Source organism: Ambystoma mexicanum, chromosome 10, assembly GCF_040938575.1.
Source record: "Ambystoma mexicanum isolate Mex_15411 chromosome 10, UKY_AmexF1_1, whole genome shotgun sequence".
NCBI classification, from domain to species: domain Eukaryota; kingdom Metazoa; phylum Chordata; class Amphibia; order Caudata; family Ambystomatidae; genus Ambystoma; species Ambystoma mexicanum.
The window spans coordinates 530,062,159-530,087,924 of NC_090932.1; the positions used below are offsets into that span (position 1 = coordinate 530,062,159).

The 25,766-nt window shown below is 49.4% G+C and overlaps 1 protein-coding gene across 6 annotated transcripts in view; it reads right to left on the reverse strand.

Annotated features, from left to right (window-relative positions):
- The window catches only part of PASK (PAS domain containing serine/threonine kinase), a 2,072,978-nt gene that overhangs the window by 1,360,360 nt on the left and 686,852 nt on the right, over positions 1–25,766 (reverse strand). For all 6 annotated transcript variants that reach the window (XM_069618098.1, XM_069618099.1, XM_069618096.1 and 3 more), the window contains one exon: positions 1,522–1,656. In XM_069618098.1, the coding sequence (XP_069474199.1) occupies positions 1,522–1,656 (135 nt within the window). The remainder of the gene's footprint in view (positions 1–1,521; positions 1,657–25,766) is intronic.

Below are 25,766 nucleotides of genomic sequence, written 5' to 3' on the forward strand. Positions count from 1 at the left end.
AGTGGGAGTACCCTTCAAAGTAGCTAACCGGACTAAGTCAGATTCTACGATAATTTCTTATCCATACTTTCCAAATAATAGCAAGTTGTGCGTAGCACAGTATCAAAGACTTTGAGGCAGCCACAGCAGAGGTTAGACCTAGGGGAGTCACACAGCTTTTAATTACGCGCAGGAAGCCATTTCACGCAGTAGCGACAGCCACGATTGCCAGATGCGTTCGAAAAGTGATGCACTGGGCAGGTACTTATTTATCCCAGTTACGAGCCCATTCAGCGAGGGGTGTGATGACATCTAGAGCTTTCTCCGCAGGGGTTCCTTTACAAGATATCATGAAATCAGCAGATTGGTCGAATGAGACCCCATTTAAGACCTTTTATTTCAAGCCTATCCCTCAGATAGCAAGTACGGTGATTGACAGCTTTGAACAAACATAATGCTCACCTCCTGTCTCGACATAGAATGAAGATTGCCAATGCTGAGAGCGCTGGGTAGTCTGGATTCTATTAAAGACAAGGAGGCAAGCATTATATCCCACCCAGGGGTATAAAGAACATATTGCAAAACTGTATCAGTGAGTTGTGTATATGCAAGACCTACCCTTACGATAGTATCTCCGTTTGGTTCAGATGAACAGAAGGCGACCTGCGCGAGGAAAGACAGGAAGTCCACGAGTAAAGTCTGGAAGGAGACTGTTTCGCTGATAGGACGCCGGAGTGGAGCGTTCAAGTTTTCTGTTTAATGTTGACTGTTGGCTTTTCAAGTTACACAGGCGTTCGCTGCCAAAGTAAAAGGCGTTGTGCTTTCAAGGAGTTCCAGTTATAGGCATAGCCACGGCCTGATTGGACAGAGAGGGGCAGGCCAGAACTATGAGAAAGCAAAGGATTATGGGGTTTTGTAGTTCCTTAGGGACATTTTACTTTTAATTTAAAACTACACCCCCTTTTTGTGTTTAAGCCTCCAGAACGGCTCAGAAAGAAACAAAAAAACGTGTTGTCAAGTTTTAAGAAAGTTTAAAATGTTTAAATTTGAAACTGCTGGGAGAACAGTAATAAAGAAGGAAAGCAGAATGCTTGCCTTCTTGTCTTTAATAGAAGACTACCCAGCGCTCTCAGCGTGGGCAATCTTCATTCAGCTTTATTAAGAGAAATCAAATGTCAGGTAACTGCGCTGCGGCTTGTGCCTTATTAGTTGTTGGGAAGGAGGGAAGTGTGTGAGGAAACTTCTGAGCGGCACCCAGAGGGAAGCTGGTCATGCGCACAGCTTAGAGGAAACAATGGTCATGGGACAACAACTCTGCTGATAGAACACCGTCAAATGTAATCACAGTTGCTAGGACCCATATTCAAATTGTGAGGCTCCTGTGACCGAAAGCAGGGATCATATGATAAAGAGTGTGCCTCTGCAGAGGGTCAAGACTCCAATGGTCGATCTCCCAATGATGAATTCCAATTTTTGATGACTCAAAACCATCCCACTATCCCAGTGGGACAGCCAACATGGTAGAATTCTTTTTATACATACCTTTGACATCTTCCTGCCAGGAGATGGAATTTGAATGGAAGGAATGAAGTCAGAGATGTGGCAACCAGCTACTTCCTCAGTCAATGCATAACCATACAGCTGGGCAAACGGAACGTCACAGGATGTAATCCATCCCTTAAAACATAAGAGGTTGATATAGTAACCAATAAGGTTGTTGTCATAAGAATTATTGCACACTTCACTGAAAATCTTCAAATCCTCCTCCCATGCCAACACCACCCTTTCAAGGCTCTTTCTACCCCATGTACAAACCTATCCACACAAAATATTTGAAGCAAAAATCAGACACATTAGCTCTTGCACTCTCTCCAGTAAGAAAAATCCATGAGGAATAGCCTGACTGGGGCTATTCCGCTGTGATTTTTTTCTGAATGTGCTTAGAGAGGATGTTAATGGTGAGTCAATGCAACTATGCAGTGAATTTGGGGAAAAGTCTCCTTCCATAGGGCCACTGCATGCAGACAGACAAGCCAAATGCTACCACCATGCAAAATGCCTGGAGCAGGAGCACAGTGGGCAGCAACAAGGGTAAAGATATGCACCACCCCACATCCTGATTCTTTTTGTGACAGTTGAAATGGTCTCACAAATAGTTATTCTATGGGCTGGGCCAAATTTGGGTTGGTACAGGAAGTTCCCAACCGGCTACTGGGTAAAGGGGTGATTCAACAAACAGAAAAACTGGCAGGTGTTTGTGGATGGCGTTTAGAATGTGGTGTTCCTGCATGTTCATGAACCAGTAGACATGGACGCATACCACAGAATATGCAGGTGCACAGAAAAATACAATCTTTTCTTTGGTTTTTCCTTCCCCTGCAGATCCATGAGAACAAACAGGTGAATTTTCTTTACTTCTAAAGTATGCACCAAAAGAGGAATCCTGTCTTGACTGGGATAGCCAGAAGTACAAACACATATATATCCGTATTGTACAATGCTGTGTTTAGATTGATTGGTCTTCAAGGATAAACTGTTAGAACAATGACCTGGATGGGTTAAAGCTTTGACAAGTTTTGCAATTATTTGTAAAACAGGTGTATTAACTATTACACCCTCTTTTGGTAATACAATTACATGGCCCTGTGTTAATAAGTGTCGTGATCTATTGGACCAAGCTCTCCTGGCTAAGTAGTGCCTGATCTGCTTCACCTATGAAAACTAAACTCTACATTTTGGCTGGGTATCACCACTATATGATGCAATTCAACACTGGGTGTGACAAATACTTTATCTTTTAGACCAAGCCGTCAAATGCCTATGTCCCTGTATGGAGCCTAAGTAATCAAGATCTTATTAATATTACATTAAGTAATGTTATTGGGATTTATAACACACTTTGCTGCAAATTCCATGGTCTCTTGGTGGATCTGAAAGAGGAGAACATTGGTTAGTTTGGAAAGAGTTAAATGCAAGATGAATTTGCTGTCGTGTTGATGCGTTCAATTCAGACGTACTTATTTATGGGTCGGTTTCTAAGTGGTTCCTGTCAAGGACATGCAAGGCATTGTGACAATGCCCCATGCTGTCTTTCTGGGTTCGTGTGGATTGATCAAAAGAGCCACATACCTCCCCAAGATAAAGGAATATTGGCCCCAGGAGCAGTATGGTGATGATCCCATAGGAACTCTCCCTCACTAGCATGCAAAGGCAGGGGGCAATCAAAAGGGAACATGCTATAGATTCCCCTTCCCCAACTGAGAGAGCCTGGAGGTCTCTCTGGCCACTGCCAAAGTCTTAGAGAAGAAATACAATTATTTCCCTTTAACTAGTCGGACAGGGAACATCTCCAGACCCAGTCAGGGGAAGGAGGAGAGAACCAGACACCTAGTCCGTCTCAAGGTGGCAGGATTTCTGGCTGCAGGCCCCCCCACCCCAACCTTACTTAGTTAGAGGTGCTGGCCCCCAAAGACATGGCAGGCGCAGTCTGAAGGAGAGCAGGGATAGCTAACACCACGGCCCACAGGACCCACACCGGGTTGATGGCAGGCCACTCAGTGAGGCGACAAGATGGTGGGCGGAACCCTCTGATGGGAGAAATCTGCCACTATGACACAGGCATGGAAGGGGGGGGGGGGTCGCTGAGAAGGAAGGGAGGTGCTATGGGAAACCTATGCGGTGCCACAACCCCAGGGGAATGAGCCCGACTCTGGTAGACTACACCTGCCAGAGTCTGCACCTAAGGGACCACCACTAAACCAGTAGGGATTTTTATATTTCATTAGAAAAGGAGGCTTACAGGAAGGACATAAAAGGGGACAGCAGTCCCCTATAGGCAATTGGGCTGCCCATTCACGGAACACAGTGAGCTGGGGGGCCTAAAGCCAGTTTGAAGTTTGTTCTGCACTCCCCTCACACGCCCCTTAGATTAAGGTAAATTAATTTGTTAGGAAAAGACAGCCAATCCAGGGAGGAGAGAGGGTGTTTCAAGAAGGAACTTGAGAAAGGTTCAGTGTGGGTTACAAGGGTGTGGTGAGAAAGTAGAAGGAGGAACAAAAAGACAGTGTGAAGGTGGCTGGAGAGAGGGGTGCTGCAGAGTGGATTAGTGGGAGTGAAAGGAGAGAATGAAGTAGTGGCAGTTCTAGTAGAGGAGTGATAATGAAGTGACGGTAGGTGGTAAGTAGGAGGGGAATTAGCAAAGGAGTAATAGCAATATGGGAGTGCTAGCAGTAGAGTAGCAGTATGAAGGAAGAAGTGGTAGTAGTTTAGAAGAGGTGGTAGTGGCAAGAAGAGAAGAACCAGAGGTGGAGTAGTAAGTGGAGGAGAACCAACATCTAAGGGTGGAGGTAGGAGAAGGCAGAGTGAAATGTCAGAAGGGACAGAAAATTGAATAGGGGAGGAGGAAAGAAGAATGAATCGAAGAAATGTGAGGTGAGACTGTGCATGAGTAGCGAGTGATTCCAAAAGAGCAAGTGTAAGGCACTGTCCTAAACCCCAAAAGAAAACTAAGTGTTGGTAGGCAAGGCACAGTTAGAAAGCATGTAAGGATATAGTGGGCCAACGACTCAGGGGGATCCACTGCAGCATTAATTTCAGCATACAACAGTATGGGTTACCGGGCACTAGCACTAACATGGGTTGGGTTATGGTGGAGGTAAGAAGGGAGAGTTAAAGAGAAGGTAGAGAGAGTAGAGAGAGAAAGTTACTAACCCATTACCTAGCAGGCAGAGATGCCCGGTCTAGCTCACTTTTGCCGAATTGTTTTTTTAAACACAGATATACGGTAAACTGGGGTAAGGTACATAATGGGTCCCCTCTTCCCCTTCGCTGTTTGAGGTTTAAAACAATTAAAAAAAGAAAAATGGAAATTCTGCAAAAATACATTCGGCAAACCTTCATAGAACAGGGCTCCCCCACACAGTATACCAATTTGCAAATGGATCAAGAGTCACTGTTATTTTTACATTCAGAGTATTAGTGACGTTACCAAGGGATTTCTCAGGTGTATTTCAGAAGCTGGGATGGCAGGGGACCTGTGCATCACAGGCAGTTCCACATAGGAGCAGGAAAGGAGTGTGAAATCCAAGTTGACAGAAAGACCAGATAAAGGTTTAGCACAAATACTAAACCTGAAGTGAATCCATGTGTACCTGAAAGCTGTACATAATCTCAGCCTTCCACAGTTGCAAAACCGGTGAAAGACCAAACAAAGCATAGCCCAAGTGGAGGAAACAGAGCACCATAAAACTCAGAACCACCTCCCCACCAATCAGTCAAAGTGAGTGTTTATAGTATGTGAGAGTCGTAGTCTTGAGAGTGAAGAGCAGTGAATTTCAGAAAAATTTGAAGTAGACTGACAAATCCAGAGGGTGCAGAGAGGTGGTTTTGGTGCCTAGGATCCTGGTTGTCGCAATGGTGATTGCTACAGAGCCCACAGTATCAAGGCCTGATTGCAGTATCTGTCAGGAAGTTTTTTTGTCATCCCTAATCAGGTCTCAAAGTCATCAATATGTTTGAATGCCTCTGCGTTTAAAGACCACAGTCTGAAGGAGAACTAGGGCAGTGCACAGGTTGATCTTAAGGTTTGCCATAGCAGACTGTATCACCAAGCTTTCTGGAGAGGGATGGGGCGAAAGAAAGCTGGGGTCCCACGGAGCAGGCCATTGATTCTTAGCCAGGTTGACATTAACCATGAAGACTGAGGCCAGCTTTGCTCAGAGCTCAACCATTGGTCCTTCCACTGCCTGATTGAAGGGTAGCGGTGGTGCATCCTTCTGAGGGTCTTCGTCCAGTAGGTCCGAGTTCATACTGGAAATGCGGCTGTGAAGGGGCTGACAATCCCAATGAGTCGACCACCTTCGCTATTAAGCACTGAATAGTGGCCCGAGGTTTGCCCTGGGTAGAATCGCAAAGCATACCTCCCTATGGTGACGTATCTAGTTGACTCACCACTGTAGGTCGGCTGCACCCTGCTCCCCATAAACGTCTCTGGGAAATCCCTCCTCTTGGATGCCGTGGTTCAAGATCAAAAGGCACTGGATTCCCTTCCTCACCATAAATGCCCTAGAATTGGGACATGTATGCTCTTTGATTACAAGTCCCTGCCAGCTTTTACGAGCATAGTGGGATCAGATGGCGGCGTGAAGGCATCAGTGCTGAGGTTGTGAACCGGCGCAGAGGCCATAGCCACAGGGACCTCGGCAAAGATGTCAAGCATCTCCATACTGAATGTCTCCCATTCCTCAGGAATGAAGGACTGGGTGGGAAAAGGTAACTGGGGAATGCCTTCCTCCAGGGTGTCCAAGAAGCTGTGGCTCCTCTTATTCGACAATTAATTAGAATGGTGCTTCGAAGAACCGTCAGGCGATCTGGAACGCTTTCAGTGTTTCTTGGATTACACTGTGAAATGCAGCCGGATAGCCACCGGGAAATGAAAGCCTTCAACAGGACTTCCCTTTATCAACAGGTCCAAATGCAACAAAAAGTTGCAAAGTCTAGCAAAAGTCTTTTGTGCGTTCGACAGAACTTCAACGCACAGGCAACGTCCATTGAATGCAATACCCTCTCTGCCGGAGAGGTGGGAAAACAAAGAACATGGGTACTACTAGAGGCTTGTTGAGATGGAAAGCTGATAGTGCTTTTGGGCATAAATGAGGGATGACTGCGCAGCACAAACTTGGATTGATAAAAAGTTAAATACAGTGGCTTTCAGGAAAGCGCTTGTAATTCTCCAACACATCTGGCAGAAGTAATAGGCACCAGGAAAACAGTCTTCCGCAATAGAAACTTCAGAGGAGCCTGGTGCAGAGGCTCAAAGGTCGGACCCATTAACTTGGAGAGGACCATATTCAGCTCCCACTTACAGAATGATAGAGTGGATGGAGCTCCAGTCTTCGCCAGAATTTTACAGCATTCCAAAGGGAATGTCAAATGCCCAAGATCCGAGGATGTAGGAACCAAGTCGTCAAATTGAGGGACGCTGCATTGCGATACAGAATGGATCCTCCTCCTCTGGAAAGCAGATCTGGAAGAGGAGCCAACTTGATGCAAGACGCTACCAAAAGATGAAGGTCAGAGTACCAAATTTAGCGTGGCAATGCCAGAGTAATATCTTGCATCTGCTCCGTTTGAGTGCCTCAAGTACTCTTATAAGGCACAGGATTGGAGGGGATGAGTAGACAAATAGGCTCTCTCACGAAATGGTGAAAGCATCTCCCATAATCATTTGAGGATACCTGCTGGCAACCTGGAAACACTGAGTTGGCCACTTTGGCAAATGGGTCCAACTGAGGGCAGCCCCATGTTGAGAAAAAAAAAAACGGTCTTGACTGAGATCCTATTTGTGGTAGGATCGCAGTTCCCCGAGTGAATCGCGATGGTGTTGTGGATCACAGCCAGATAAAACGAAATGAGGAACATATTGTGCAAGATCGACCAGTTCCACAGAATTAGCTATTGCTTGGAGAGAATGGGAGGGTGAGCCCCTCCTTGCTTTGAAGAACATGGTGGTCGTGTTGTCTGTAAAGATGCAAACCACCTCGTCATGTAGCTGTGGTCTGAATGAAATGAGGTCTGAGCGCCAACACATTGATGTGTAGTATCTGGTATTCCGGCAGCCAGAAGCTTCTGGAGTGGAATTTTCCTACGCGCTCCCCAACCGTCCAGGGAGGCGTTGGGCCTCACCCTGAACTGATGCGTCAGGTTGAGTTTGATCTTGTTGTTCCAAGAGCCTGACACCTGTTTCCACCTGGCGTGTAAGAACTTCTCAAGAAGTCTCATATGCAACCTGCAGTGAGGTACCAGAGAAATGCAGGAAGACATCATCCCCAGCAGCGACTTGACGGAACGAACAGTCAGCTGGCGAGAGGACAGCTGCTAAACCTTGCGGACTATGGCCCGACCCTTTCCTCCGAGTGTGTTTCCAGACATTGCAGATTGTCCAATTGCGAGCCCAGGAACCAAGCGTTCTGAGACAGTGATATACATGACTTTGGAAAGTTGATTGAGAATCCCAGAAAAGTCAAGCATAGAATGGTCTGTTTGGTGTACTGCAGCACTAGCTGGTGAGACTGGTCGCAGAGAGCCAGTCGTTTAGATACGTATAGACCTAGAGGCCTATGAGACGCAGATGGCCCGCTAACAGAGCTAAACATTTGGTGAAGACGCTTAGAGCTGACTTGAGCCTGAAAGCTAGAGCTTTGAACTGATATTGCCTCCCTTGCACCACAAAGCAAAAGTGCTTTCGATAGATGGGTATGTGAAAAGATGCATCCTCAAAGTCCAGCGACGAGAGAAAATCCCCCTGTTCGAGCACATGCTGCAACAGGACCATGCAACACATTTGTGATATTAGGAATTTGTTCAGTTGCCTGAGTTCTAGGATGGGTCTCCACCCACTGTACTTTTATTGTACCATGTAATATCTGGAGTATACTCTGGTGCCCCTGTGGTGTGGTGCAACGGCTTCTATAGCCCCCCCTCTTATTTTATTAAGGACTGAACTGCCTGCAAGAAGAGCAGCAGATGTTGTTCTTTCCTTGGTACTTGACAAATGGAGGGGCATGTGTTCAGAAATTCCAGAGCGTGACTGTGCTGAATTATGTTGTGCACACACTGGTTGGTGGAGATGTTGTGCCACTGGTCAACAAATTGTGACCACCAGCCTCCCACTGGGGCACTGAAGTGGGGGCTGGGAATCGTACACTGGTCAGGCTTGCTTGGGGGGTGATTATGTGAAGGTCTGCGCATCTCTGCATAGTCTTGGGAGGGTAGCTTGGGGGCAACATGCTTGCCTTGGAAGCAAGACGACACGGAAAAACACAGGTACGATCCCCTTGTCTGCGCTTAGAATCCTCTGGGTATTAAGCGAGTTATAAATAAGGAACAAGTTACTTACCTGTAACTGTTGTTCTCCAGCACGGGTCTGGCATGGATTCACATGCTCATGAATATTCCCCGTCGTCAGGCTGGGAATCCTCGGTAAAGAAAAAACCAGTATCAGTTTCGTTTCTGATCTGTCTTTCGTAGTAATAACCAATCACTGGTCTCTGCGTCATACTGACCACAGCCAATGACTGCCCTCTACCTAAGCACCGCCTCTGGCAGCCATCTTCAGATTTGGAAGCACGTGAAGTGGCAGTATGACCAAGTGAAGAGCCGCAGAGGGGTAGGCGGGAGGGTTCGCATGTGAATCCATGCCAGACCCATGCTGGAGAACAACAGTTACAGGTAAGTAACTTGTTCCTTCTCCAGCATGGGGTCTGGCATGGATTCACATGCTCATGAATAAAGAATACATAGCAGTACACACATGCACAACCACGGGAGGTGGCAAAGGCTCAACATTAAGCATTGCATCAAACTCAACATTAAGCATCTTACCTCCTCACCAGGCTCACCTCAGGCGAACAGGTTGCGCAGCACTGCTTGGCCGACCCTGGACTCCTCCCTGGAATCCCGATCGACGCAGTAGAACTTCGTGAAGGTGTGCGTCGACCTCCACGTAGCAGCCCTGCATATGTCCAGCAGGGGCACACCAGAAAGGAACGCCGTGGTAGCTGCGATCGCTCTGGTGGAATGGGCTCTCGGACGGCCAGGCAGCGGTCGGTTTGCCAACCGATGACAGCACATGATACAGCCGGAGAGCCATCTGGAAATGGAAGCCTTCGAGAGAGCCTTCCCCTGATTGACAGGTCCAAAGTTCACAAAGAGTTGTGACGTCTTCCGAAAACACTTTGTGCGGTCCACGTAGAACTTCAGCGCTCTAGCCACATCCAGCGAGTGCAAAGTTCTCTCAGCCGGCGACGAAGGCGACGTGAAGAATACATGCAACACCAAGGGTTCGTTGAGGTGGAAGTCCATCGGTACCTTGATCATGAAGGAGGGGTGCGTCCTGAGCACTACCCTTGTGTCGTGAAAAGTCAAGTACGGGGCCTTGCAGGAAAGGGCCTGGATCTCTCCCACCCGTCGTGCGGAGGTGATGGCCACAAGAAACGCTGTTTTCCACGACAGAAACTTCAACGGGGCCGAGTGCAGAGGCTCGAACGGAGGTCCCATGAGCTTGGTCAGCACCACGTTGAGCTCCCACGCCGGGGCCGGAGCCTTCACCGGCGGGAACGATCTGAACAGTCCCTTCATGAACTCTTTCACCAGACGATGAGACCACAAGGACGTCCGCCCCGTGGTTCTGGTGTATCGGGAGATCGCAGCAAGATGAATCTTGATGGACGCGTGTGCCAGTCCAGCTTTGGCCAGCGTCAGCAGGTACGGCAGTACTTGGGGAGCCGTAATCCGTAGAGGGTTAATCTTCTGTGCGTGGCACCAGACAGAGAACCTCTTCCATTTGTGTCCGTAGCATTTAAGAGTCGAGGACGCCCTGGCCTTTGCAAGAACCTCTCTGCAGTCGGCCGGTATGTCGTATCCTCCAAACTCTAGCGCTGCAGGAGCCAGGCCTGCAAGTTCAGCGATTTCGGGTCGTGGTGGAGGATGGCGCCTCCTTCCCTGGAGAGCAGATCCGCGTCCACAGGCAGCTTGATTGGCGGGGACGCTGACAAGTCCAGAAGGTCCGGGAACCATATCTGCCTCGGCCACGCCGGTGCGACGAGGATCAGCCTGCACCGTGACCTCTTGAGCTGGTTGACGAGCCGGATTAGCAGTGGCAAAGGAGGGAACGCGTAGAGGAACAGGCCCTCCCAGGGGAACGAGAAAGCATCGCCCATGCTCCTCGTCTGGGGAAACCTGCTGGCGAACCTCCGGCACTTGGAGTTCGTCGCCGTCGCGAACAGGTCGATCTGGGGTGTGCCCCACCGTCGGAAGAGGCGATCCACTTGATCCTGCCGTAGTTCCCACTCGTGGCACGAGCGCAGCTCCCTGCTGAGCGAGTCGGCGATGGTGTTTTTTATCCCTGCCAGATGAAACGGCACCAGAAACATCCCTTGGGCGACTGCCCAATGCCACAGGTCCTGCGCCTCCTTGGACAGTGCTGGGGACCTGGTTCCGCCCTGTTTTCTGATGTAAAACATGGTGGTGGTGTTGTCGGTGAAGATCCTCACCACCTTGCCCTTGAGGGACGGAAGGAAGGACCTGAGGGCCCAAAACACTGCACGGAGCTCCAGGACGTTGATATGTAAGGATTTCTCCGTCGGGAGCCAAAGGCCTGTTGCGTGCAGATTTCCGGTGTGCGCTCCCCACCCTTCCAGGGAGGCATCCGTGGTCACTGTCTCCTGGTGGGCTGGGGTCTGGAAGTCCATGCCCGCCGTCAGATGCGCGCGGGTGCCCCACCACCGGATCGCTCGTCGGAAACTCTCGACGAGTGTGATCCTTTCCTCGAAGCTGCCCGTCGTTTGGATCCAGCGCGCGTCCAGGAACTCCTGCAACGGGCGCATCCGGAGCCTGCACATGGGAATGAGGTAGATGCAGGAAGACATCATTCCGAGGAGGGACTTGATGGACCTCACCTTGGCCGCGTCGGCCACCAACATCCGCTGCACCTTGCCCAGGATGGTCCTGGTCCTCTCCTCCGACGGGGAGGCCAGAAGGGACACTGTGTTGAGCCTCGCTCCCAGAAACAGAGTGTCTTGCGCGGGTACCAGGTGGGATTTGGCGTAGTTCACGGAGAATCCCAGGTCCGTGAGAAGTTGGACGGTCCTTGCCGTGTGAACCACGGCGAGCTCCCTTGTCTTGGCTCGGATGAGCCAGTCGTCCAGGTAGGGGTAGACGTGGATTAGGCATCCTCCAAATCCAACGACGACAGGAAGTCTCCTTCCTCCAGCTGACCCAGGACGTGCTGGAGGGTGACCATCCGGAACTTTTGCGCCTTGATGAACTTGTTCAGACGTCGCAGGTCCAGGATGGGGCGCCATCCCCCCGTCTTCTTCTTCATGAGGAAGTATCTCGAGTAGACTCCGGAGCCCCGAAGCCTCTTTGGGACGAGTTCGATGGCGCCCTTCTTGAGCATCGCCTTCACCTCCAGGAGAAGTTGAGGGACGTGAAGTTCTTTCCTGGCCACGGGGGGGACGCGCGGACACTTTCTTTGAAACTCGAGCGCGTGGCCCCGGGCCAAGGAGTCCAGCACCCAACGGTCGGTGGAGATGGACTCCCACAAGCTGACGAAGCTCGCCAGCCGGCCTCCCACCGGGGTGCTTCGGTGGGGGCCCGACCCCCCGGCCGGTTCAATCCTGCTTCGACGATGCTTTAGCGCCTTGTCCTTGGCGACGACGGCGGGGTCCGCCAGACTTGCCTCGTCCTCTGTAGGCCTCCTGAGACGACGAGCGGGCCGCTTGACGGTAGGAGGAGAAACCGCCGCCGGAACCTTTGGAGGCGCCCTTGCCTCCGCTGCTCCGAAAGGGCGTCCGTCGTCGTTGCAGAACTCCAAGGGCCCGGGCCGTCTCGGTGTCCGCTTTAATGGCCTGAAGGGAATCGTCCACCGTTTTCCCAAACAGGTTGTTCCCATCGAAGGGCATGTCCAGGACTCTGGTCTGAACGTCTTGACGGAAGTCCGTAGCCTTGAGCCATCCACGCCGCCTAAGGCAAACGCCGTTGCCCAACTGGCGGAACCCAGTGTCGGCGATGTCCGTCGCAACGGTAATGGCGTGGTCCGAAGCCACCTCACCTTCCTGCAGGATCTCCAGGGCCTCTGCCCTCTTGTCGTCCGGCAAGAAGTCCAGCAGGGGAGCCAGTTTGTACCAGAGCTCCCTGTCGTATCGGGCCACGATAGCCAAGGCGTTGGCAGCTTTAATCGTCGTCGCTGCAGACGAGATGACTCTGCGTCCCATAGCGTCCAATTTCTTTCCCTCGCCGTCCGGTGGGGAAGTCGATGTGGAGGCCGCACCCCCCCCCGCTTTTTTCCTGGCCGCCGCGGAGACGACGGAGTCCGGGGTAGGCTACGCCCGGAGGCACAGGGGGGCCGTGTCCGGGACCCAGTACTTTTTCTCGTACCGGTCTCTTCTAGCTGGCGTCGTGGAAGGGTTCTTGAGGAGGGTGAGGCCCTCATCCCAAATGCCGTCTTCCTCTTGGCCTCGTGCCGCTGATAAAGGAAACCTTCCTTCTTCTCCTCAGGGCAGAGTTGGAAAAGCTCGGATGCCCTGGCGATCATTGAGTGGAACGATCCAATCTCGTCGGTCGGAGAAGCCCTGGTGGGAGGCGACGACGGTACATCCTCGTCGTATACCTCGTCGTCCGTACCCGTTGCTGCCGTGTCAGTCCCCGTAGCATCCCCTCGGGTGGACGGGGAGGAGGGCTGGAAGGGGCGCGACGGCTGAAAAGGAGGTGGAGGGTGGATCCTTCTTTTCTTGGTAGGGGGAACACCAGAAGGTCCCGGTTCTGGGTCCCCCGACGGGAGAGGTTCCGTCGGCAACGGTAGTCTCGTCCTTATCTCTGAGCATAAGGACTGTACAGCCAACAAAATGGCCGCTGAGTTGTCTCGCGGCGCTGGCAGAGGGGAATCCGATGGTCGATCAGGGGCCCCGTCGGTACCCTCGACAAAGTCGTCCCCTGCGTCGGGATCCATCCCGACGGGCCGGTCTTCTTCCACGCCGAGGCCGTGGCTTAAGACCTCGACCAGCTCCTCCTCCGAGGTTGAGGCCGAATCTACGACGACGCCCTGCCCCCCCCTTTTTCTTCCCCACGGGAGATTTCACGGGGGTCCTATCGATGGGCACAAAAGAGGACTCCCTCCGAGGTGGCAGGGAGACTCTGAGCCCCGAGGTCGCCACCACTGGTGTAGCCTCCACAGGCTGAGCCAGGGCCGCCGCGACAGTTTCGATAGAGGGCTTGGCCGGATGGATTAAGGCCTTCACCACCTTAGGTGCGCTCACCGCCTTATCCTTGAGGGGGGGGACACTGCCTCGCTCCCCCTCCGCCTTCGAGCTCGACCGGGGCCTCTCCAGGAGCTTCGCCGGGTGCTCGGCCTTCCTCTTACCCGACCCAGAGCGTTGGCTCGTGGTTGATGGTGCCGGGGAGGGTGCGCCCTGCCTGGCGCCCGTAGAGCCCGACCGTTCGGTGCTCCCGGTGCCAGCGGACTCGCGGTGCTTGGCCTTATGTTGGACCCCTGTCGCCGGGGCGTCCTTAAAGGTCTTAGAAGACCGCTCGGATTTCTTCCTCTTCTTCTCGCCGGACGGGCTCTTCCCTTCTAGCCAGTTGGCGAGACGTTGATGGCGGTCTTCATGGTCCGCTCCGACATGTTGCCGCAAAACGCACAGTCCTTCTCCACGTGCGTCTTGTCCTCATGTAGGCAGTAAAGACAAAAAGAGTGTTCGTCCTCCTTGAAGACGTTCTGCAGCTGGCATCCAGGGCAGACCCTGAACAGCTTTCCGGGCGTCGAGCTTCCCTTCTCCTGGGCCATGACCGGGCCTGAGAAACTTCTGGAGTCCTCCAAAAGCGTAGCTCGACGAAATCTTCACCCTTGAGGGGCGCAGACAAATCCGAAACGGGTCCCCGTTGATCAGATGGAGTCGGTGGAGCTTGAGGCTCTTTTGACCGAAAAAAACAAAGTTTTTGAGAAAAAACGTGAAAAAAGTAGCACTAACGCTCGAGAGCAATAGCACGAGGATCCCAACACATGAACGTGCAGTAAAAATCTGAAGATGGCTGCCAGAGGCGGTGCTTAGGTAGAGGGCAGTCATTGGCTGTGGTCAGTATGACGCAGAGACCAGTGATTGGTTATTACTACGAAAGACAGATCAGAAACGAAACTGATACTGGTTTTTTCTTTACCGAGGATTCCCAGCCTGACGACGGGGAATATTCATGAGCATGTGAATCCATGCCAGACAACTGATCATATCATATACACTTGCAATCTCCCTCTGAACAGCTCTTGTGACTTGGTGTGAGACGGTTGACTATACGAAGGGTGATAGTCTCTGGAGGTTCTGAAGACTCATCCCTTACCGGATCAAAATACGTGCCTCTGCTGCAGCAGGGTAGAGAACGTACCGTATCCGTGCCAGTCTTCATAGGTAAAAAAGTCACGTCGACCTTCTTACCAAAGAGGTCCACTCCATCAAATGTCATGTCAATGACCTTGGATTCCATGTCTGGTAAAAAGGTTTGCGGTTTTTAACCACCCCTTGAGTCTTAACACTGTCCCATTACCCATCTGGCAGAAGCCTCTGTCCATAATGTCCAGAACCACAGTGATAGCATGATCTGAAGCAGCCTCCCCTTCGTGTAGCAATGGCTAGAGCCTCATCCCTTTTATCGTCAGGCAGAAATTCTAAGATGGGAACCATCTTGTACCACAAGTCCCTGTTGTACCGGGAGAGAATAGCTAAAGCATTGGCTGCCTTATTATTGGTGGCGGCTGTGGTAATGATATTCTTTCCAAAGGCATCTAGTTGTTTGCCTTCTTTATCTGGGGGCGCCATGCAAGGGGAAGATGGGTTAGCTGACCTTTTCTGTGCCACAGCGAATACCACTGAGTCAGGGCCAGGTTTAGTGCGAAGACACTTTGGCGTCGAATCAGGAACCTTATATTTCTTTAAACGTTCTTTCTTTGGAGGAGCTGAGAAAGGCTTTGTCATAACTAACAAACCATCCTCCCAGATGTCCAAGTATCGGAATGGTGACTACAGATTTTCTGGAGGCTACTAGTCTTTGAAATAGAAACCCTTCCTTTTGTTGCTCCTCTGGAATCAGATCAAAGAACTTAACTGCCCTTGTTAGCAGTTCATGAAAGGAACCCATCTCATTAGGAGGCGAATCTCGGGAAGGCAGGTCTGAGACCTCTCCGGCTGTTGGTACCAGGTCGTCGGTCATCAGTAGTATGCTTATCTGGGGAGGTGTCTATGTCTGGGCCTTTATCTGTGTCCGTGAGGATAGTCACAGTGACAGAAAACAATTGAGGCATTGGTGGAGGAGGTCGAGGAGGTGGAACCACATCCACTCGTGAAGTCAAAGCAGGCAGACTTCTACTGGGGGCACCTTGAGGGGCTGGGGAAGTAGTCGCTGTTGCAATTCTGTGACCAAAGATTGTAAGTTAGACAGAATGTCCATTGTGCTGTTCCCAAGCAAACTGTAGGCACAGCCGTGAATGGAACAAATGGTTGTACTGGTTTGCGAGGTGCTGGCAGCAAAAGGGTCCGGTAACCTCGCCATTTCCTCATGGTCAGACAATAAAGCCTCTCCTCCTTCTGAGATCTTACTCTCTTGTAATTGGATAGGTGTTGGTGCGACAGCAGGCACCAGGATCAGAAGTGACATGGGCCATGGCAAAAATAAAACAAACAGAGCTGGGGGCATCTCACATTCCACACTTGCACCTAGGAAAAAAAGCAAGCACTGGTGCTTGCGGAGTCATCAGCAGTGCCGTAGACTCTAATGGTGCAGACGCCGATCTAGGAGGCAGTGAAAATTGGAGATGATGGTAACGATCGTCGACAAAGTGGTCGTAGACGGAGCAACAGTTGACAAAGAGCTAATAGATTTCGGTCTATGGACTGTTACAGATTCGTCGGTGGTATGGTCGTCAACGAAGTTGGCTTGAAGGACTATTTTCACCTGTGGCTCGTCGACGCTGTGAGGCTCATCGACTGGGTCTTGGTTGTTAACAGATGTCGTTTTTCAGCAGGGTGTTACGAATGTTTAGTTGTGGACATAAATCGTAGTCGTGGGTGTAGACAAAGCAGTCGTTTAAGAGACCGTCGAAATGGACAGCTGGCTGATAGCCATTGACGTCAATGGCAGAGGGGAGGCAGGGATAGTCACCGCATGCGACTGATGTCCCTATTTAGGTTTCTGCCCCATTGCAGGGTTCTCATGTGACCTTGCCCACTTTGCAGACGAAGTACGCTCTTCAGTCCTGCCAACTCTGGCAGAGGCATGATTTTGCACAGAGGCCTTGGCACCTTCCTGTAGCCAAACTACCAACCTTTGCGGACAATCCTTTCTAGTTTTTGAAGTGAAGGACTGGCACATGGAGCAGTTGTCCACATCATGGTCGGGGTGCAGGCAATATATACATTTATCATGACGATCATTGACAAAAATGTTCCTCGAGTGGCACTTGGAGCAGGGCCTGAAAATGATTTTCTTGATAGCGTCTGCCATGGCTTCATGGTGAAGGCCACAAAATCGAGAAGGCGGCATAGCGCAACGAGATCTGTCAATGGTCTGGATCTTCACTGGCAGCTAGTCCCCACTACAGGCAGTCACAAAGGTTGACAAACTATGATGAAACCATTTTTAAAAGGATCTAAAAAACAAATTTAGATATTTCGTGGAGCGAAACAACAACTCCCAACCCGTTAACGTGCAGTAAAAATCTGAAGATGGCCACCAGTGGTGGAGCCAAGGAGGACTAAAGCCACTGACTGGGGCAGAATGACCCAACGTGACACCAATAGCTATATAAGTGCTGAGCAGTTTTTTCTCTTCAGCTTAAAACAAAACTGCTTTAATATTACTGATTATTCACAGCCGGACGACGGGACATATTCCTGAGCATGTAAATCTATGAAAGATTCCATGTTGGAGAAGATGCGGTAACAGAAAGAGGCAAATTTGTTGCTGAGGAAGATGATGATAGTAGGTTGGGAAACATCAGGAGGACAAACAGTGTGAAGGAGGTTGGGAAGTGTCAACAGGAAATTAGCAGAGAAAGGCAAGAGGTTGGTGACAAAGATCAGGAGCATTGCAAGTACAGTGGTAGAGGGATCAGGCCGTGTTGGGACAGCCTGAGACAGAGGGCAGAAGGTCTTGGGTGAGAAGTGGGATGGGGGGTTGGGAGGGTAGGGGAAATACCAGCGACAAGAAAGCATTGAACGAGAGCTGGGGAAGCCTACAAAAGTGGATAGTTTATTGGAGAATGTAGGGAGACAGAAAGGTGATCAGAGTTTATCTAAGCAGAGAAAATCATGAGTCCATGGTAGGAGGCAAGAACCAGCAGGAGGAGGATGGTTTAGAAACGCACAGAGGTGAGAAAAACTGCATAAAAAAAAAGTCAGGTGAAGGAACCAGATAGCCAGAAAAGGCAGGTTCAGGTAGGCTCAGTACGCCCTAGGCAGGTGTTCGAGGTAGGAAGATCAAGCATCATTTAAGGAGGATACATGGGGATCAAAGAGGTAGAGTTGAAGGGAGAAATCAAGACCTTAGGGCAGAAGGATAACAGGTTATGGAAATCCACCCCTAGAGTGCCATGGAGAGAGTCTGTGGCTTGGCCAGAAACCAAAGGAGCAGCTCCCATGTCAGCAGAGGCACCAGGGCAGAAGCTGGAAGAACATTTGGCATATTAGATCTGCTTCAACCATCCCTTTTCGCAGGCTCACCCATACCTGTAAGGTGGAGATGGACCTGCCTGGAGAATCTAGGGAGAAGTGTGCAGTGAACCCAACAAACCTGACAAAGGCTGAAGATTAGAGCCCAGAACACCAGGGTGAATGCACCAAGGAAACATGCAACAGAGGGATACAGGAGAAACCAATGCCACGTTTGTTAATGGAGGCTTTTCTTTTTTTGCACACTTCCTTTCTTTCAAGAGTGCATAACGATTTGACGGAGCATTGAGCACCCAAACATGCACCCCAACCCTTGGAGAAGCATATCCATGGTGATTATTTTGTTTTGAGACTCTCGTTTTGGTCACTTGTTAAAATACTAAGCATAAATAAGCACTTAAGGAAACTATACTAAAGTATGGATGTTCTGCAATACAATCACTTTCATTGCAATTTCATCAGGCATGAAAACGTTTATGTCCCGTTTGTTTTGGGGGTGTTCAATTGCCATGTGTGGGAGACTTAGTTGATGTGCATATTGTGTATTGAAATGTAGAATTTGAATAGGTTAGCGTGGTCAGCGACTGGAGACCCTGATGGAGTTTTGGAACATCCATCCAGTGTTGCAGTGCAGTCATACAAGTAGTTTTGCACCTTGGGTAGGGTAATTGAGGTGGTCCGTCAAAGTGGGAAACAGAACAATTGCCACAAAGAAAAGTTGGTTCAACACACTATTATACTCATAGGAATGGGAGGATGATTGCCCACAGGGTTTATACAGTTATAGCCATAACAGTAAAAGGGAAAATAACTGTGGCCTAATAGTGCCAGGATGGTATAGCAAAGAAATCGGTGCAAGAGGTCCAACCAAAGAGGACCTAGTTAGCTACCAAAGTCGCTTTTCTACAAACAATTCACAGTTCCAGGGAGACGTCCCACTGCTGTTTGTTTCCCAAATCACAGAGTATTTATAGAGCACCAGTGCACTTTTGTGTCTTTAGGTCCTTCTAATAAAAGATCTTTGCCTTTATTACCTTTGGTGCTGGGTAGAGTGTGCCTTGAGCCATCCTTTTTGGGCCACTACATCCTTCTGCAGTGGGATTCTAGTTCTAGCCGTGGGGCGTAGATTGAGAACATTTGCCAATACCCCCACCTCCGGTTGTTCCACCTGTGGCTAACGGATTCCCAAATACTCAGCCAGGCCCGCCAGACGTTCATGAAAGGCTTTGGCTGATGGCGTCGGAGTCCTTCTCCTCATCTGTGTCCACAGTTGTGTCCTGCTGGTCTGGTGAAGCCGGAGGGGTGCTGGCCGCAGGAAGCTGTGGCATACTGATTATAAGTGCCAGAGACTGCTGCGGCTGTGTGGTTGGGGCTGCCGTGACTGGTACAGGCATGGGAGCCAGGGTTATAGTGACTGGTGCCAGGGCTGCACTGGACCCAGAGGCTTCGTGGTCGTGGGTGCTAGCGGCTGTACAGAAGGGAGCATGTCCCTTATCACATCCATGAGGATGGTACCCATCTGTGGACCTCACGAGTGTAAGGAACATCTCAAAGAACCAGTCTTCACAGGCCGGAGGAGTGCCTGATGGAATAGGCATAGGGGCAGGGCCCTGAGGTTGCTGAAACCTAGGCGACCCCCGTCTTGCTGTATGGGGCGAGGTGTGTCTGCCCTGCAAAGTGGATGGATATGCTGTGGACCAAGTGACAAGCGTTAACCAGTTCCCCCCTGAAACTCGCTCCCCTGCCTAGTCCCCAAAGGGAGACAGTGTTGGGTGAGCCGCCATCTTGTCTGGCCCGGCAGCCATTTTGTTTTGCTGCATGCCACGTGCCTGCGTCATGGTACTCGCTGTGCTGCGACCGGCTTCCTCCAGTACGCGGATCAGTGGAGATTGAGGCCTAACCTGCACCTCAGGTCGGGGCCTGGTAGGCTGAGTGCCCTCGGGTGTGAAGCCGGTAGTGTTGCGTACAGGCACCCCCTCAGGCATGAGTCTGGTGTTAGGGTGTATCCACTCGGGTTGGGACGCGGTAATAGAACCTTGTGGTCCCCTCAGCGGAATCAACCGTAAGATCTTGCGACCCCTGGCGCACCCTTGGTGCTTGCACTGGTCGGAGGACTTGTTAGATCTATCCAGCTAATGTGCTTCCTTGGGAAGGAGTCGCCTTTGCAGGGTGTGGAGGAGAACAGCGCACCTACCTTGAGCCTGGTCTTCTGCTTCACAAATACTGAGGTCCTCTGGAGGCGACCTTCGAAGAGCTCCCTCCATCGGGATAGTCTGTTTTTGAGGGCGTGCGGTGACAGAGCGTTGCACGCAGTACAGCCGTCCAAGCAGTGGTCTGGGCCAAGGTGGCAGAGGGCATGGGAAATTGGGAAGGGACCCTCGCAGGCTGGACACAGCTGAAGTCCAGCGTCATCAACATGCGCTAGGGGTGAAGCGTCGCGCCAGAGGACAAAGCGGTACCCAACAATTGTAAAGAGAAAAAGAAGACAAGTTCTTCTACGGGGAAGAGCGTGTGGAATTACTAGGCCAGAGGCCTAACCCAGGAGTGTTTGTGAAAGTGGTCCGTTCCCGTCGACGCAGAATAGAGGACTGAGGAGTGGCACCGGTGGGCAGAGTCGGGGGAGCACATGCTCCCAGGGTCACACCCCCACACGCATCACAGTTTAATGGTGAAAAAGGTTCTGTCTCCTGTCCCTAGCGAGGGACGCCCATGCAGTATGGAAGAAAGGGGACAGGATGTAGGAGTACCTGATTTTACTGAAGCAGGGAGAAGTGCTGAAAAATTCCCAAAAGTTGCTAAATACAACATATATCATAAGACTAAAGAACCACATCAGTGTGGCAGTCATGGTAAAATCCAGCAGCATTTGGAAGTATTGCCCCTTTTTAGAACAAACCCATTGGGGATTAGGGTTTTTTACCACATGTGATCAGTAAACGCCCAATTGCGTGGTGAACTACATCATATTTCATACAAGATGACAACGTACAGATTTTTAAAATAACCCTCTAGTTTTTAAACCTTTTTTCTAAAGTGAAGGGAACAACTTTCATACACTTCAGGAAACAATGTGCACAGATAGGGATGAAAAAGTGGGCATACCCAATGTCCATCTTCTCGCCCCCATTTTGAAGTAAAGGCAGAAATGACATTTCCCTGCATCATAAAACATGTATAGAATTAGCATGCCCACTAGTGTATTTAACCAATTTCCATCTTCAAGATGAGGATGGAAACGACTAAAGAAATGTTTACCATGCACACCTCACAGAAATATTGCATTCATTATTGCTGGAAAGCCACACTGGCTACTGCAACCTAGCATAGTTTAAGCATTAGGGCATTTGGTGCTCACATCATTGAGTTGTATTTTCAAAAGACAAAGCTAAAATCAACAGTGCAGGCATAAGTAGAGTATCATGATGCAGAAGGCTTGGAAATAAGCAGATTAGATGGAAATGTTGAATCTTATTTCCATAAATCGTTTCAGCCATGAATAAACAAGAGCATCATAATATAAGAGCAAAGGCAAACATGTGTACTAAGTAGGGAACATACTATGGAAGCACGCAGGGTTCATAGCTGAGTAGGAGGGGAAAGGATAGTTTTATTGCAACTGATCAGGGTAGATGGCATAAAGTACAAAGGGCGAGTAATCATAGGGTGTAAAAGGAGTTTTGAATCATTCAGTGGTTTGACCAGCTGCAGAACTAATCTTACCTGCAGTGCAAATATTTCCCCTCACAAACCTGCTTCCTACTGTAAGTTGAATACTTACTGCAGACACATACACAACCTACATGATGCAGAATAAAGATGAGTAAAATGGCCTATTGGGAAGACCAGGCAATGGAAAGATGCTTGTAATCTGCATGAGCACACCTGTCTGCCATCAGGACAAACAGGATGTAAAATATCTTGGGCACTTTGAAAGGCTCAAACAATGCCTCCCAATTTGAAATCCTTTCCCTACAGACATAACTATAGGGAAAACAAAGAACTTAAGCTTGACTGAACGAGCACATTGTATCATACATAATAGAACAACATCCACATGTTCAGGTAAGGAACCACATGAAATACACATCTGCTACTGCAACTCAGCATATTTCAAGAATTATGGCAAGAAGACGCCTTTTATTTAAATGTATTAATAATTTTCAAAGCACAGCAATGGCCACAAAACAAATACAATGTTGTTCCACATAAATATAAGACTAAGCAAACCAAGATCAAACAAGAACAAAGCAACCCCAAACATTTGCAATCCAATATAAAGTACAGTAAAGCCAAACAGTAATACATCCAAGTTACAGCTGAGGGCAATCATGAGAGCAAAATCAATTGCATGACAAACTAGACACAACCTCCCCCACCGCAGGTGACTATACAATATATATCCCTACGTTCTAGAGGCTGTTCACCAACTCTGGGGACTAACCATACAATTCATTGAAGGATGACTAGATATCATACAAATTAGATGTCTCTTCTTTTGTACATCACCTTCTCATAATTGGAAAGCAGAAGCAAATCATTCAACTGAGGCTTTTTCCTGGTTTTCCACAGCCTTGGGATATATTTGTGAGCCAAGACAAGCACCCCGACAATTCACAATTCCATACCAAAACTGATCCCCAATTTGCATCCTCCTGAAAACAATTTAGTACGTTCAGGCCATCTTGGAATAGCAATGTTCCCCACCATTTCTATCCTATCTACAACATCAGTCCAAAATACTCCAACCCTTGAACAGTCTCATAACATATGCATCAGTGTCCCCCCCTCTCCTTCCGACATCCCCAACATTGCTGGTGATCCAGAAGATCCAACGAGCACATCTTTTCAGGCGTCCAATATAACCTGCCCAGGACAGTCTGCAGCAAAATACATGAATTGAGATCCAATTTCATTAAGGTGGCTTTTTTAGCTGCTCCATCCCATTCGTCTTGGGATAATTCATAAGCCAATGCCATTACCACTTCCGTTGCAACCTATCCCAACCATAAGATATTTTAATCGGGATAGGATTAAGCTTCAGAAAGTTAGACATCATTTGTGGTGGAGCACCAAGAATCTTGCACAATTCTTGTCTATCTGCCAGAGGTGCTTCTGTTACAGTGATTCTTTTGGAAACTAATGCAATTAACTGAAAATCTGCAGTCAAAATTAACTTCAGTTCATTATCGAATATGATTAAATGATCCCCCTCTAATAGGCCATTCACCTCTAGGATATTCTTAGAAATCCAACTTTTACAACATATCTTGTTTTGTAATTGGAGCACACCACACAAGCTGATTATTCCCCCATCGACCAGGCAAGCAGAACATTCTGTTTTCAATATAGTCAGGAGCAATCTTTTAGTCTGCGGTAGTTCAGATACAGTGTAGATATTCTCACGCTTGAAAGGCAAAACTGCTTAAGGCTCCAGTTTCAACCAAGTAGGCAAAGCCTCCTTGGTACAACCAAAATATAGTGCTGACTTGTTAAAGATAAAACCTTTATGATATCTTTCTAAGTCAGGGTAATGCAAACCCCCATTCCCCAAGTCACAGGGCAGACAGTTATGAGGACATGTTTTAGTCTTCTGATCTCCCCACAAAAAAATCTTTAAATCCCATATCCATTTTTTTTAAAAACTCTGTTTATTGGCATTTAGTAACCCAAAAAACAAACAACCAACACTGCGAACTGGCATTTCCACTCCTCCTGCCCCCCACCCCGCCCCCCCGGCCAACATTTCAGAGATGTATTACTGTTTCAGAGATTTATTACTGTTCATGAGTCCCGATGCTTTATTGCTCCATGTGCTGAGTCACGTCAACCTTGTGCTTCTATAATAGAGATAGCCGTGTTGCAATCACGCCTCCGTTTTTACTGTTACTGTGCAACACGTTGCTCCTATCAATCAACAGCCAGCATCAATTGTAGGTGAAACTCCTACGGTGTCCTCGGCTTGTCGGATCAAATAGTGAGTATATGGATCCCAAATATTACCGACACTGCCTCGACTTTGATTCAGTGACCCCCAGCCATTTTCCATATCAAGACAGTATGTTATGTCTAATTTCCATTTCAAGTGTCTTGGGCCCCTCGCCCACCTCCCACCCCCCCCAGTGCATCGCCACCCGCCGTTTAGCCAGTATGAGTAGTAGACTAACCAGTTTCCTGGTGTGTCTGGGGACTTCTTTGGTGTAATCCAGTAGACCTATTAGTGGGTGTAAACATGTTGTTTGGCCTGTTAATTATAAATTACTTACTGTAGTAACCAACGTACTCTTAATCCTTAGTCCCCTTTATTTCATACTGCATGGGCGTCCCTTGCGAGGGACAGGAGACTGAACCTTTTTCACCAGAAAAAACCTTCTTCCCCTTTAAATTTAGAGGCGCGCGCGCGGGGATGCGGCGCTGGGAGCATGCCCTGCCCTGACTCCGCCCTCCGGCACCATGCTTCAGTCCCCATAGACGCGTCAACAATAGATTTAACATTGCCTAAGGACACCAGTTTCATTGGGGGGGGGGCGGGAGGGGAGGCTGGTGGGACGTACGGAGGAAAGGGGACTAGGACTAAGAGTACGTTAGTCACAAAGGTGAGTAACTTATAATTACTCTTCCGTTGCGTCCCCTTTCCTGCATACTGCATGGGCGATTAGAAATGATTGTAGCTCCAGGGTGGAGATGAGACCCTCCATAAGAAAATAGGTTCCTAAGAACCGCCTTTTCGAAAGCCGTGTCTGATCTAGAGCCGGCATCCAAACAGAAGTGCTTGCAGAAAGCCGAAGGGGTGGCCCACGTGGCCGCCATGCTTATGACTTGCCAGAGGACATGCAGCTGGAAAGTGATGGCAGCTGCCTTGGCTCTGACCGCGTGGGCATGCATGTTGGCTGTGGGTGGCTTATGCTGTCCCTTGTAGGCTTCTTTGATGGCCGTGACCATCCACCAGGCTGTGGAGGCCTTGGATGGCCCGGTTTTGAACCTCCAAAGGTGATGAGTAGAGCGCATCCGACTTGTGGAAGCTCTTCGTCCTGTCCAAGTAGAATTTCAGTGCACGCCTGACGTCGAGGCAGTGCAGAACTCTGCGCCTAGTCTTTGGGCTCAGCAAAAAACGTGGGCAGCACCATTTCCTTGTTTAGATGGAATGCGGAATGCACCTTATGAAGGAACATTTGGTGTATATGTAGGACTACCATGTCCCTGTGAAATGTAGTGTATGGCTTTGAGGTGACCAGCGCCTGAATTTTGTTGATTCTGCGAGCCGAGGTAAGGCCAACTAACAAGGCCGTCTTAAGGATGACCATGCGGGCGTAATTGGTTCGAATGGTTTGTGCGCCAGGGCACCGAAGACTATGTTGAGGTCCCACACAGGGTGTGGCTTCTTGATTGCTGGGTAGAGCATGGTGAGACACGTCGAATGTTTGACAATCGGGTTGGAGGAGGAAAAGCTCTCCTCCTAGTTTCTGTAAGCCCCAATGGCTGCCAGGTAGTGCTGCAAGTGTCCACCTGCACGCCTGAATGGGTGAGATGCGCCAAAAATTGGAGTATGTCCTCCAGGGAACATGCCAGGGGGTTAAT